Source organism: Chiroxiphia lanceolata, chromosome 13 (genome assembly GCF_009829145.1).
Source record: "Chiroxiphia lanceolata isolate bChiLan1 chromosome 13, bChiLan1.pri, whole genome shotgun sequence".
NCBI lineage: Eukaryota > Metazoa > Chordata > Aves > Passeriformes > Pipridae > Chiroxiphia > Chiroxiphia lanceolata.
Window position 1 is genome coordinate 16,539,070 of NC_045649.1, and position 13,256 is coordinate 16,552,325.

General features: G+C 54.4%; 1 protein-coding gene across 1 annotated transcript in view; it reads right to left on the bottom strand.

Moving 5' to 3' along the window:
* The window catches only part of LOC116793592 (hydrocephalus-inducing protein-like), a 59,060-nt gene that overhangs the window by 18,800 nt on the left and 27,004 nt on the right, over positions 1-13,256 (bottom strand). The window contains exons 22-39 of the mRNA XM_032701540.1: positions 12,898-13,211; positions 11,773-12,247; positions 11,185-11,283; positions 10,400-10,609; positions 9,403-9,540; positions 8,166-8,343; positions 7,513-7,643; positions 6,709-6,842; positions 6,314-6,450; positions 5,554-5,675; positions 5,275-5,466; positions 4,725-4,874; positions 3,452-3,691; positions 3,004-3,178; positions 2,380-2,541; positions 1,915-2,088; positions 697-821; positions 81-227 (exon numbers count right to left, since the gene is read on the bottom strand). Coding sequence (XP_032557431.1) covers positions 81-227; positions 697-821; positions 1,915-2,088; positions 2,380-2,541; positions 3,004-3,178; positions 3,452-3,691; positions 4,725-4,874; positions 5,275-5,466; positions 5,554-5,675; positions 6,314-6,450; positions 6,709-6,842; positions 7,513-7,643; positions 8,166-8,343; positions 9,403-9,540; positions 10,400-10,609; positions 11,185-11,283; positions 11,773-12,247; positions 12,898-13,211 — 3,303 coding nt within the window. The remainder of the gene's footprint in view (positions 1-80; positions 228-696; positions 822-1,914; positions 2,089-2,379; positions 2,542-3,003; positions 3,179-3,451; positions 3,692-4,724; positions 4,875-5,274; positions 5,467-5,553; positions 5,676-6,313; positions 6,451-6,708; positions 6,843-7,512; positions 7,644-8,165; positions 8,344-9,402; positions 9,541-10,399; positions 10,610-11,184; positions 11,284-11,772; positions 12,248-12,897; positions 13,212-13,256) is intronic.

Genomic DNA, 13,256 nt, shown 5'->3' on the forward strand with positions numbered 1-13,256 from the left:
AGACCTCCTCCTCTCTGAGTTGTACCTCACTGCCTGTCTCTCTGGAGCAGGAACGTCTCTGTTTCCTCCACGCCACGTACCTGCAGCCGTTCAGAGATGATTTCCACCAGCAATTCCTCGGGCAGCACACAGCTCCAATACTTCCTCATTTTCTCCTTTCTCCCCATCCTGGTGAGGACGGTCAGTTGCTGAGGCGCAGGAGCAGTGGCGCAGGAAACGGCTGCCATCTGCAATGTGGAACAGGGTACGGAAAATAAACCCCTGCAGAAAGCCCTGGACAGTTCCCACTGCTGGGCTCGGATCTGGGCTTCCTCACTAGCGGAGACAAAGACAACCCTGCAGTGCAGGCTGGCAGCTGCAGGAGACAGCTCTGGAGGGCCCATCCCTTGGCCAGCAGAGACCCAAGCTTGCAAGTCCCCGGCACAGCCTCCCATAGCCTTGCTCACCACCTGCAGCCAAGTTAGCCAGGAAGGCACTTTGCCAACAAACCATTAAGAACCAATGGTGCTTTTCTACCAGAGCATATTCCCACCCCAAGCCATGCCCAGCTGGCTCTTGGCACTATAGACCCTGCACTAGGCCCTTGGTGACATGGAGCCTCCACTGTAAGCAGCCCCTTCTCAACGGCAACAGGAAGGTCCCAGGCATTAACCAGTGCAGGTCATGTTTCACCTTGGAGGTCACTGAAAATCTTGCCTGGAGTTTGTCAGATGCCTTATCCTTGGTTGCTGAGGGGCCCTGGTGTCCAATACTGATGGTCTTCTTCCCGGCTTTGTCCCCAGGGCCGGGCTGGGTTTTCTTGGCCTGAGTACCCTTTTTACCTGCAGAGGGGACAGATGGCTCAGCAGGGCTGTGAGGAGCGAGCAGGCACCTTCCACCCCAATGGGCACAGCCTTGCCCCCTGGAAGGGACATGGCACTTGTCCCCCAGCCTGCTGGGCACTAGCAGCACTGCTTCCCAGAAGCAGCTCCTTCCCTGCTTATCAGCAGGATAAAGCACAGCCCATACTGGATTTTAAAGCCAGCTCTAGGCCCCTCCTAACAAACATGTACACAGGTGACACTGCTAGCACAGTAGTTCCCCTACGGATGAAGCCAAAGATTCATCCTCCAGGACCATTGTTTCCACACCTTGCGCCCATCCTGCATTTTCACATGGAGACTGTAACATGCAGCCCTGCCCCAGCTGCATCACCCGTCTCTGCTGGAGCTAAATCCTCCATGTGGGAAAACCCCAGCTGGGATCCAGACCCTTCTTCCTTCCACCAGCTCTGAACCCAACCAGGTTCAAAGCGGAGCAATGCAAAACTTCTCCCCACACTGAGTAGATCTGCCCTCACCCTGCAGAGCTCAGGGTGCCAACTGCCCAGTAAAGTTTCCTGAAAGTCTCCAGTCTGATCTGGAGAACAGCACAGCGTGCACAAGCTGCGTGACCCGACAGTGGGCATAGGAAAATCTCTGGAGAAAAGAGCTCATCTACAGCATGTCTCTCATTGGAAACTTCTCTGGGAGGTTATTCTTCCCTTCCCCTCACGTTTGCAAAGCCACACATAGTTGTTTTGTGCTTAATGAGCCACTTCAGAGGGCTTTTTCCTTGTGAAGGTGGGCAATGGTTCTGCCTGCTGCCCATGAGGAGCAAGCTGGATTCAGCTTTGAGGAAATATAAAAAATTCAGAGAAAGAGACAGGTGTGCTTCACCACCCCTAGAAAAAGGAATACGTGCCAAGAATGGCAGTAAAAGTGCCCTGTTGGGAGCCCTTAAAATCGAGCTTTTTGTTTTCAAACTAGCCAGAGATGCACAGCACGTATGTTCCCTAAGAGACCCGAGGGCTGCCAGACCATTTCTCTGAGCAAGCAGAAGCGGACGGTCGTGGTGGTTTCCTAAGCATGCTCCGGGTGCAGCGTTTCTCCTTACCCGGCATCTGTTCCCTCATGGCTCTTTGCTGACGGGTAGCCTCGATGCACAGCTCCCGGGCCCGGCGCCCCGCCGAGCTGCGCTTGTCCGACATGGCTTTTAGCACTACCAGGTTCAGGGACAAGCGGGGGACACCATAATACTTGGACAGGGCGACCGCCGCCCTTGTCTTTCCTGAGAGAGAGAGGAAGACTGCTTGGTGACACTTCCACGTGAGGCATTTTCAGGGACAGGCTCTGGAAAACTCACAAACAAGTTTTGAGGATGGTGGGAGAGAAGTGCCCTTCTAGGGGAGACCACAAGGGAGGCAGCTTGAGCATGGTTATGAGCACTGAACTCCAGCCCCAGGTGGATCATCTCCACCTCATATTCAGCTGAGGACTTTGTCTCAGGCACCACGGTCCACCAGGATGCATTTCTCCTGCTTCCCCCTCTCCTTGCAGCCCAGAACTGTGGCTCCCGTACCTGTCCGGGGTGTCCCATAGACGATGATGGCAATCCCTCTGGGCATTTGGGCTTTGACCTCTTCTACAACGGGACGGGTGTAGCGCTTGACGGCCTGATGGATGGGCCTGTCAGACTCATCCACCATGTCCTTTAACAACCTGATGCTCTCTTGAAGCGTTACTGTGCAGAACCAGTAGAAAAGTCAGCCTCCTGCCTATCTTGGATCCTGATCGTCCTCCCCATCCCCTCAGATCCCAGGAAGGAGACAGCTGAAAGCAATGTGAGCTTGTGCTTTTGTTGCTGGGAAGGAGCAAATATAAAAGAGCCAGAGATATTAGACCTGGTCCTACTGGCTGAAGTAGCATCCATCTGATGCTACTCTTTGTGGCTAAGGGACTCAAGGGGATATCCTGAATATTTCCCCAGTCCATGGCAGGCAGATAGGAGCTGGCTTTGGCTACACTCCAGGTTGGCAGAGGGTGCCACAGCCCTTCACCCAGGAATTCCTCCACCAGGCAGGAGATCAGATGGCTGATAAAAGCATGGGCTTTGCATGGAGAACAAGGTGACAGAGAGCTCAGGGTGTGTGGGCTGGGCTCCCTGCTATGTCCACAGTCAGAACAGCCAATGCCAAACCCTTACCATTGTCCTCGACTGATTCTTCCTTGAGCTTAGACGTAATTTCTTGACTCAGAGCTTCCATCTTCTTCCATTTTTCATAGTACTGCAGCACCTCTGGAGGCAGCTTCTCACCCACAGCGCGTGGAGGCATCACCACGGCTGCCTGGTCTCCAAACTCCTCCAGCGTCCGCAGGATCTGTGTGTGTGGGGAAGAGAAACCATCCACAAGATTCCTCTATCAACCTCCATCATACCAACAGACTCAGCCCATCTTCTCCCTCCTTCCTTCCTCCCAACAACACAGGCTATCCAAGCCTCTCCACAGACTGCTAGCAGGGATGGCTCACCTCAAAGTGCCACTGGGCTTTGCCCTGGGGATTGCCTCCATCTCCCCGGCACAAGCCTGGGAAGGCTGGAGTGCTGCAGAGCTTGGGGAGCATGCACACGGGGACCAGACCTTCCCTCTCACCTTCTCCTCCTCACGGTACTCCTCATCAAACTCCAATGAGTAAAATTCAATGGGGAACTCGCAGGGGTTCTTCACTACCACTGTCCTCTCCAGCTCAGGGCTGCACGGGAGCACTGCTCCCAGCTTGATCTCTGTGGGGCTGAACTCCAGCCGTGGCTCCAGACCCTGTCCTGAGATGTGCAGCACGAGGAGCTGGCTGTTCCCACGAACGTTGATCTTCAGCTCGGTTTTGTAGGACTTCTGAAAAGAGAAAACTTGTCCATGAAGTCCTAGGTGACCGGACCCCAAATACAAGCCTTGCCCAAAGGTCAGGGGTGTTATCAGTCCCTCCAGGGGGAATGGAAACCCAGATATTTACTTATGGTAGAGGCTACAGCATCTGTGTCCTTGGCTCTGAGTAACTGGGATGAATCTTGGTGTGCAGTGTAACTGGGTATTTGGGTATGAGGTGGATGTAAAATGGATTATCAGATGTTCTCTCCCCTAGTCATGGAGGAGCACATGAGAAAGGCCCTCAGTCCTGGCACTGCTGCATCAGGCAAACACCAGCTCCATGAGAGAGGCAGATGAGCTCTGGTGGGCTAAAAATAAAGGTCGTCTTCTCTGCTCAGTGTTTGGTTCTGGTCAAAGCCTGACGCAAGATGGTCGGTTATATCTCTCTAGCAATGAAAAGATCCCTGGGACTGTTCTTGGGCATGGAAGCACTTGTGTCCATCCTGTTACACCCTGTCAGTTTCCAAGTCCCAGTGGCCACATGCAAAGGGCTTTTGGGAATGTTCCATCCTTGAAGTCGACTCCCCAGCTGCATGGAAATGTGCAGGCAGGCTGGGCCAGAGCCCCAGGGACTGCTGGCAGCACACCACTACAGGTGACTGTCCTGCCGTGCCCAGGAAGGTGTCTAGTGGCTGTTTTGTCTGTTGGTGCCAGCAGCAGGATGAGCCAGTATTGGCCCTTCCAGGTTGATGCCCTGTGACTGTGCCAGCTGCTCTGCACCCAGCGTCGCAGGCTGCAAATACAACCAGGCAAGGGGGAAGACAAGGGTAGTCAGGCAGATCTCCCCCATGTGCAGAGAGGCAGCCACAGCACAGTGCCCTGATGTTCTCTGTGAGGCACCTCTCAGAAGGGTGTGCTGCAGGGGAAACTGAGGCCCAGTGAGTGCAGGGCTTCCAGAAAGCTGCCCGTGGAGGAAAAGCTCATCTGCCACTCCCTACGTCGGGCTGTCCTTACCACCCTGCCCTGAGAGAGCTCGTGGGGCAACACCTGCCAATCTCACCTCTTCCAGGGGGGAAAACTGGATCTCCAGGTCACACCACTCTCTACCATAAAGGGTTCCCTCCTTGGCCTTCCACTGAAAGACATGGGAATCGTCCTTCACAGCCTGGAGTTCCTTCTGATGCACAGCCGGTTTCAAACTTTTGTTCACCTGAGTACAGAAACCAGTCGTGTGAGGTCTCCTTGGTCTGTGAGGACAGAGCCTTGGTTCCTGGAGTGCTCTGAGATCCTGTCCCGGTGCTGAGAGCACCCACAGCAAACCTGGAGTGGCCCCTACAGTCTAGAACTGGAGGGACAACCTGCAGGCAGGGCAAGCAGATGGGGAGCCACCGTCCTGTCCTCAGAGGAGGAGGAGGAATGGGTGAGGATGGCAGAGAAGCAAAGCATCAGACAATGGAACAGGTCCAGGCAAAGCAGCCTTGATCTGGACCCTCAAAAGCTTCCTCAAACACATTGCAGCAAGCGCTCAGGCAGCCACAGGCACAGAAAAGGCAGGAGGTGCAAAGAAAACCCGACCGCAACGTTCTGTGTTACATTCGCTTGGGCTTTACCTTCTTGGCAGGATGGTTGACAGTTAGGAACCATTCACAGGGCGCGTTGAACGGGTTGTAGAGCCGGACTGCTTCATACCAGCACTGCCCAACCTGGACATCGGGGAACTGGAGTCTGTCCCTGGAGAGGCTGAGCAGCAGCTGAACGACAGTGGCACGGAGGCGGATGTGCAGCGTGGGGCCTTTCTCTACCTGGAGAAGGACAGAGAGTTCAGCTGAGAGTCCAGCTGACATGTACTGCTGTGCCCAGCCTGCTGCCTGCCCCAAAAGCTGCAGTACCTTGATGGGCAGGAGTACATCCACCTTTCCCACGGGCAGGTTGGCACTTGCAAAGTTCACTTCAAATGGTTTGGTGGCGTCGTAGATCAGGAAATCCACGGGCTCCAGGTATATGCTGAAACCTTGAACAGATGAAAACAAAGCAGCTGAGATACACAAGCAATATGAAATGTGTCATAAGCATGTTAAGGCCATATGGGTGTCCTGCTGGGAGCCTTGGGAAAAACCCCATGTTGTGCTGTTCCTGGGACAGAAACTTAGAGGAGACACCTGAGCAGCCCTCAGACACAGTGAGCCACTTTGTGATGGAAGTGCAGATTTGCCTCCAGGCCTTTTTTGGAAGCCTACTTTGATCCACCAGAGGATCAAACAGGCTGTTTCCTCAATAAAGGCTGAACACAAGAGCTGTGACAGTGTGAACTCCAGACAAAGCACTTTCCAACCACAACAGATTCCATCTGTTTGCAACACACCCGCAGAGTGCCCAAAGAAACTTGATGCCGATGGGAACCAAAGGCAGAAGATGCTGGCAGGTGAGGAGGGTAATCAGCCCATCAGGCCCCTGCAGGGAAGCATCAGGGCAGTCACAGGTAGGCCAGGTCCCTGGGCATGGCTGGCCAGGAGAATTCTGGCCCTGAAGCTCCCAGCAGGGGCACTGGCAGGAAGAAGCTCAAAAAACCTCCCCATGTGCAGTGACTTAAGCTAATCTATCTGAGACAGCTCCTTGCAGCCCACGGGAAGCCTCTCCAGCACTGGTTACCTGTGTCACGCAGGGCACGTTCATTGGCCCGGACGGCCACTGGGTACCTCCAGGTGTTGGTGATCTTCACAGTGCAGCTTTTGTTGTAACCCTGAACAACAGTGCCCATGTCCAGGATGTACTCAGGTAGCTCAACTCTGGAAGGAGGAGTAAGGACAGTCCTTAAACAACAGCGTGGCTACATGTTTAAGCAGCTCCAAAGCTCAGTGTGGTGCTGGGGAAGGGAGGACAGTCAGCTGCTCACGAGCTATTGCTGTCACAGCTACTGGGATCAGACCCTTTCTGAAGTGCCCACTGTTCCCAGCTCTGCATGTACAAGGAGCTCTCAGGAGCAGGGGACACTGCTGGGTGTTGCCCTCAGGGCACCTGCAGAGGGGACAGGAGTAGGGACTCACTGGACAAGCTTCTGAGGAACGTGCTTGTCAAAGACAGTGTCCTCTGGGGGGCTGGAGATGAGGGTTGGTTGCAGCCCCAGAGCATTTTCGTTTATCAGCATCCGCTCCATCTCCATCCTCAGCCAAGTGTTTGCCTGAGGGAAGGGAAGGCAGTGGCTGGTTAGCAAAGACCCTTCCCAAGGCCCAGGCTTGTATGTGAAAGAGGATCCCACCCTGCTCTTGTTGAGAGGGTGAATGGGGGTCCTCCTGTCTGGCTGCTCAGTGTCCGTGACACATTCTGCTCTCTTAGCCAGGACCTTCTCTCCAGGGAAATAACTGCAGCATCTGTGCCTTCCCACCTACTGCTAGAAAAGCTGATCTGGCCAGACAGACAAGCCAGCAGCCTTCCAGAGCTTCAGGTATTTGCCTGTCCCCAGCCAGTGCCAAAGCAGCTTGGACAAAAACTGCCTTGAAAAGGGAACCCCGACCCAGCTGGTGCCTCTTGGAGTTGAGCACTGCCAGCACAGTTGCAGGGCACAGTCAGGCTGCTGCTACTAAGGTCTGTAAATCTTCTAGGGCTTGATTTGGGAGCAACAAGCTCCCCAGCAAGGGGAGTAGCCAGGAAGCTTGGTACATCTCCAGGAGAGACCATGACCAGAGGTGGGGCAACGCTGAGCTGATGAATGTTTGTGCTCAGGTGTGGGCAGGGAGGTCCCAAGTGCCAGCAGGGCACTGAGAAGCTGTTGTGGGGTGTTGCGGGGGGCCAGGGCCTCAAGTGACATGGGGAGGGTGGCATGTGCCAAATGGGACTGCAGCTGTTCTTACCACAATGTTAGGGCCTTTCACGTGTTGATTCCTGATTCGAGCCTTGCTCCAAACACTTGCTTTCTTGTCCTGCTTGTCTTTTTTCAGCTTTTCTTTTGCCTGTTTCAATAGCCTCTTATATTTTTCACTTCCTGAAGGAAGAAAACATTCACAAATAGAAGCGTGGGTGCAGTGCCAATGCCATTTAAGCTGAGAAGTCCCACTCCCCCGAATGCTGGTCTCTCCCAGACACAACCCATCAATAGAAAGCCATCTCTGGAAAGTGGACGCTGCTGCTTGTCTCTGAATCCTCATGGTCACTCCCACCCATCTTCCGCCCCACAGAGGAGCATCTCATCCCCTGCAGTGTCATGCAAATCCAACCCTGCCAAAAGCCCTGCCAGTCTCTTACAGCTTTCCCAAGCTTTTCTGCCTAGCCATCTTTCCAGGCCTCTGACGGAAGTGCTGGCAAGAGCTGCAGGATGGTTCCTGGGACAAAGCCTATATGTGCTTGTCTGCTCAATACTCAGGAAGCAACCAGAGGGGTGAGTGTTGGTCTGGCAGCCCTGCAACCTCCAGGCTTGGTGGAGATGGGTGTGAGCTGCCCTCTGGGCATTACGGCTGGGAAAAACCCCAGTGGGGACTTTGCTGGGGAGCAGACGGGCAGTGCTCACCTTTGATGCTCCAGGGCAGGTCCAGACAGACCCCGGCAAAGACAGCCTCTCCTTTCAGGGAGATTTCTGCCGGTTTCAGGTGACCCACTTGAACCTGGAAAGTCTTGCAGAAGACTCCTGGCATTCCTGGCAGGTAAGAGAGCTTCAGCACTTGCTCCTCACCAGGTTCAATGGAAGCCTGCAAGGGACAGGAGAAGAGGGAGGCAATGCATCAAAGAGGGTGTAATGGAGGAAGGCTCAGGCCACAGACAGGCTGAGAAGAGAAGACAGGTTCTCATCTGGAAGAAAACGTCAGACTACACCACCTTCTACCTTCCTCGTACCCAAAAGCTCGAGCCTCCAAGGCGAGGGTGCAGAGGGTGCAGTGTGTCCTTCCGAGGGCTCCTAAGGCTGCACCCCCAGCAGAGCCTGCCCTGTGCTCAGCGTGAGCACGGCTCTGCTAACGGCGTTTGCCCTCTGCCGGCAAGAGCCAGGCTGAACAGATAAAAGCTCTTTTGCCACCACTCTGGAAGAGGACTGAAGTGCCCACGCTCTCAGCAGAGCCAGCAGCTCCTGTTACCCCTTGTAGGAGACAGGCAGGAAGAAATGGGAAAGCCAATCGGCTTCCTCTTCCCATTGCAAAGAGGGACAAAGGAACACTGCTTCACCTCAAAGACATCCAGGCAGCACTGAGAAGCTGGGACAGTGGTGGGATGCTCCAAATTCCTCTCTTTGCTCTTCCAGCCCCACTCCTCCCTGGCCCCCTCACTGCCCCACAAAGCTGCTCCAGAGCAGCACAGCTGGGGGGAGGGAAGGACCAGCACAGGGGCTGAGACTATTTCTGGCAGAGGAGCTTCAAGCCCAAGCAAGGAATATGTAAGTGCTGCTTAGTGCTGGCACGGGGGAGGCACGGGCAAGGAATAATTCCTGTCTGATCCCACAGCTGGGGTAAGGTGACCCTCAGAAGAGCCTCAGTGCCAGCACAGCCACAGAGCTCAGCAGTCGGGGGCCAAGGAGTGACCAACGTGCTCGTGCCTCCCGCCGGTGGCTGCCCTGTGATGGCAGAGCCACTCGGCAGCCAAGGCCACAGGGAGTCTGTCAGGATGGCACTTGCTTGACCTTCTCTGCCCCCAGCAGCAATTGCTTACAGCCCTGTCTCTCATGGCTGGGTTTGGTTTTGTTTTCCCCCCCTTTTTCACTTTAACCCTCTCCCTGGCCACCTGATACAGGGCTGGGGTCAGTCAATTGTGCCACTCACTGTGTTGGGCTGGACCACGAGCACACCAGGCAGAGGGTTGTCTTCAGTGCCAGTGCTGGGGCTCTGTACCACGTAGGTGAATTCGATCTTCCCGTCGTTCCGCAGGGTGACCTCTCCTTTAATGACTTCATTAAAGAGCTGAAGAGAGGACAGAGGAGTGGGAAGTTACAGACACAGGCCTGCTGCTGGGAATCCCCTTCCTCTTTCATGGGGTTGAAAGCAGACACACCGCGGGAGCAGGGACTGGGGATGAGCTACAGGCACTTGGGAATGTGGGGAACCCCCAGGCACAGGGACCTGCACAGGAACAGAGAATTCTGGCAGCACGCAGAGGGGCAGGAACAACCATGGGAGGGCCAGTAGTTAATGAACCAGGGGACACGGGCCCTCTGCACTCTGAGGGGTCACCAACAGCCAGGAGAAACAAAGGAGGCAACATCGAGGCATTCCAGAAGAAAAGGCACCTGCATGCAAGTATTGGCAAGCAACATACCAGCAAAAAGGGAGAGAGATGGGGCACCAAGACAGAGACAGCAGCTGGAAAGATCTGTGGACTTTAAACTGAAAAGCAGTAAAGTGGGGATTATTCTGGGACATTCTCTCCAACTGCAGTGACGGGAAGCCCAACCGGGTTATTTTGTGGATTAAGCAACAGCATTAAACAGGAGCATCTCGTTGGAACTCAGGCTTTAGGAGTGGATCAGCAGAGGGATGTCTCAGGGACATGTTGCTCTGGACATCCCCACTGGGATCCTGCTTGCTCCAGGAGGCAGCATTAGGTACCCTGAAGAGAAGGAATTCCTAACGTTTTGGAGGGGGTGGAGATGGCCATTACAAAGCAGGTCTGGATGCCAGACATATCCCTCCAAGGTTGTACTTCCAAGCCCCAGAGCCAACGAAGGAGCTGGGAAGGGGAGAGAGCCCTGGGCCAGGCTGGGCAGCAACCTGCTGGTGATGGTCCCAAGGCAGCAGCTCTGCCAGGAGAAGGGGGTGGTACCTGCAGCCCAAAGTCGATCTCCTTGACGCTCAGGTGGTAGGTGAGGACCGAAGTGTCCCCCCTCAGCTCCACCTTGTAGGTCGGGCCTCCCTCCACCCGGCACAGCGCCGTGACATGGGCCATGATGTTGGCGTGGCCAAAGAAGGTGAAGGTCACCTGCTGGCTGTTGCCTGGCTGCAGCACACCGGACACCGGCTGGACATCGAAAACCTGCAGGAGGGGAGGAGGGATCGAGTCGTCGAGCGTGGAAATGGGTGCAGAAGAGCAGCCGTGGCTTGGAGCAAAGTACAACCGTAGCTGGAGGGGCCTATTCCTCAAACACCAGCCAGAAGCATCCTAATCTCATCCTGCCTCCATGCCACTGACCAGTGGAGGGAGCATGGCGAAAATCTTCTGCCATACTCACTGCTCAATGCATTAATTAATACCAGACATTAAAGTAAACTGGGATGTCTCCTGGCAGCAAGACATTCTCTCTGCCGCAGAACTTGCCTTTAAAACCAGTTTTTACTGCCTTCAGAAAAGCAGGAGACTTGGAGGTGAGAGCTCTTGGAGCTGAGGGAAGGACTCCAGCCCAGCTCATCTGACTCCTGAGGCTTTTCCCTCTCTCTCTGACTTACAGGCTGCTCACCAAAAGATCCTGAAAAATATCCTGTTGAGCACCTGATGAGGTACCAGGGGAGCAATGCCCTCCATGGGTGCTGCACAGGAAGTTCTGTAGCTCTGGGGGCAACAGACCTGCTTGCCACGCTGAAAACGTGCAAGTGAGAGAGATTCCCACTCACCTCCTCCGCTCTGAAGCCAGGGGGCTTTGCCTCCTCTGACTGCCCAGACTCCTCCGTCTCTGCTGAGCTCTGAGGCCCTGCAGCAGTGGATAGTGGCACCTGGAAGACAAGGCACTTTCCATTCCAGGACACAGCCACCTTGCCAAGTCTCACTCTATAAAAGCCAGCTCTGGGGCAGTCACTGCAATGCTGGCACTTGGGTGAAGGCAGAGACCTGAAAACGGGTAGTCTAGCTGGGTTGGGAAGGGCATACATGGAGATCAGGATCTGACATGGCTTGCTACAGGAGGGAAACTGGAAGGCTTCTCATCATGATGCAGAAAAGCCTCATTTTACATTGTAAGGAAAATAAGCCAAAAAAATCCCAAACTCAGCATAGGTCTGTAGGATCTGAGTGGGCTTCTCCAAGGAAAAGTATCCTATTTCTCCCTCCCCAGATGCCCCATGTCCAGCCACTGGCCCTGCTGCCCAGCCCACTCTCAGGGCACAGAACAGCAGGGCAGCAAAAGGGGAGGTCGGCACGAGCACGGCTTTTTGGCGGCAAGCTGGGGGAGGCAACACAAGTGGCAGGTGCACAAGAAAACCCACCTTTGCTTCCGGGGAGTCTTCTGAATGAGATGACTTCTGGTAAGAGTCCTGCTTTGTTTCCAGGGACTTCTCTGGTGATGACTGTTCAGAAGAATCGTCGTCTGTTTCCAGGGAGTCCTCTGAATCTGATGACTCTTCAGAAGAATCCCATTCTGTTTCCATGCAGCTCTCTGACTCTGATGAGTTTAGGGAAGAATCTTGCTCTGTTTCCAAGGAGTCCTCTGAATCTGATGACTCTTCAGAAGAATCCTCTTCTGTTTCCACGCAGTTCTTTGATGTCTGTTGGGAAGAACCCTCTTCTTTTTCCTGGCAGTGTGCTGACTGTTGGGAAGAGTCCTGCGCTGCTTCCGGGGCTTTGGCTGGCTTCTGCACACTGCCAGGCCTGAAGTACCTCCTTGAACACCGCCCACACTCATCACAGCTGGACGTGAACATTTGTGGTTGGCGTTTGGAGGTAGGTGGGGAAGGTATGAACCTGGAAAATAACATAACTATGATCACGGACCTGCAGTGGGAGAGAGGGACACCTGCACAAGCAATTCCTCGTCAGGATGCAGCCCCTGGGTGGGTGCAGGTGCAGTGAGCTCAGAAAGGGGGTGTCTCAGAAAAGGAGAAAGAAGGGGAAGGTAACAAGATGTTCAGCATCAGCTCAGGTGCTAACTAGCTCTTTCTGTGGTGTGAATTGGGACTTTCTGGGCATCCTCCAGCACTTCCAGGCCAAGGCTGGGAATGCAGAGAAGGCAGCAAGGAGCAGAGAGCAGTTTCTCTGCTTGCAGAGAGGACCCATCCTATAGCAGAGGGGCCAAAGGGCTGGGAAAGTGCCTCCACCAGCACTGTGGAGCTGGGACTAGGAGCCCTTCACCAAGGTCGTCACTGCCTCAGGCCACAGAAGGCTGAGAAAGCAGATTTCCCCACCAGCTTTCCTTCCTAGAGGAAACCAGTAGGGGGGCTACAGCAGCACCAAACTCGTGGAAAACACCTATCCCCTGAGCATTCAGCCTGACCACAGCTGGTTGGTGTTATTTCCACAAGGGAAAGTCAAAAGGAAAACAGCTTTGGTCTTTGCAAAGTACAAACAGGACATCTGGAAAAAGAGCTTCCAGGAGAGGGCAAAGGTGCACATACCCTGTTGGGTACTTCCTGCTGTCCACCTGGAATGACCAGTGGTAGTGGGCAGGAATTGGGCTGCAGTTGGTCATCTCCAGGTAACGCACTTGCTCTGTGTCACTCAGGATGCAACCAAAGTCCAATGCTTTGGTCAGGATACGGAGATTCGGGAAGTAGACCTCTCCCCGAACGGTGATCTCTTCCTCATAAGGATGTTCCACAAGCCGGATCCTCATAGTCTTCTCTGCTACCCAGCTGATCGGATCCTTTTCATAAGCTGGGTTAAAGCTGATGTAGAGATGAAGTTCCTGCCCTGCCTCCATCTTCACAGGCTGCAAGGAGACAAGGAGTGTCAGTCACCCACACGATGAAGTCCC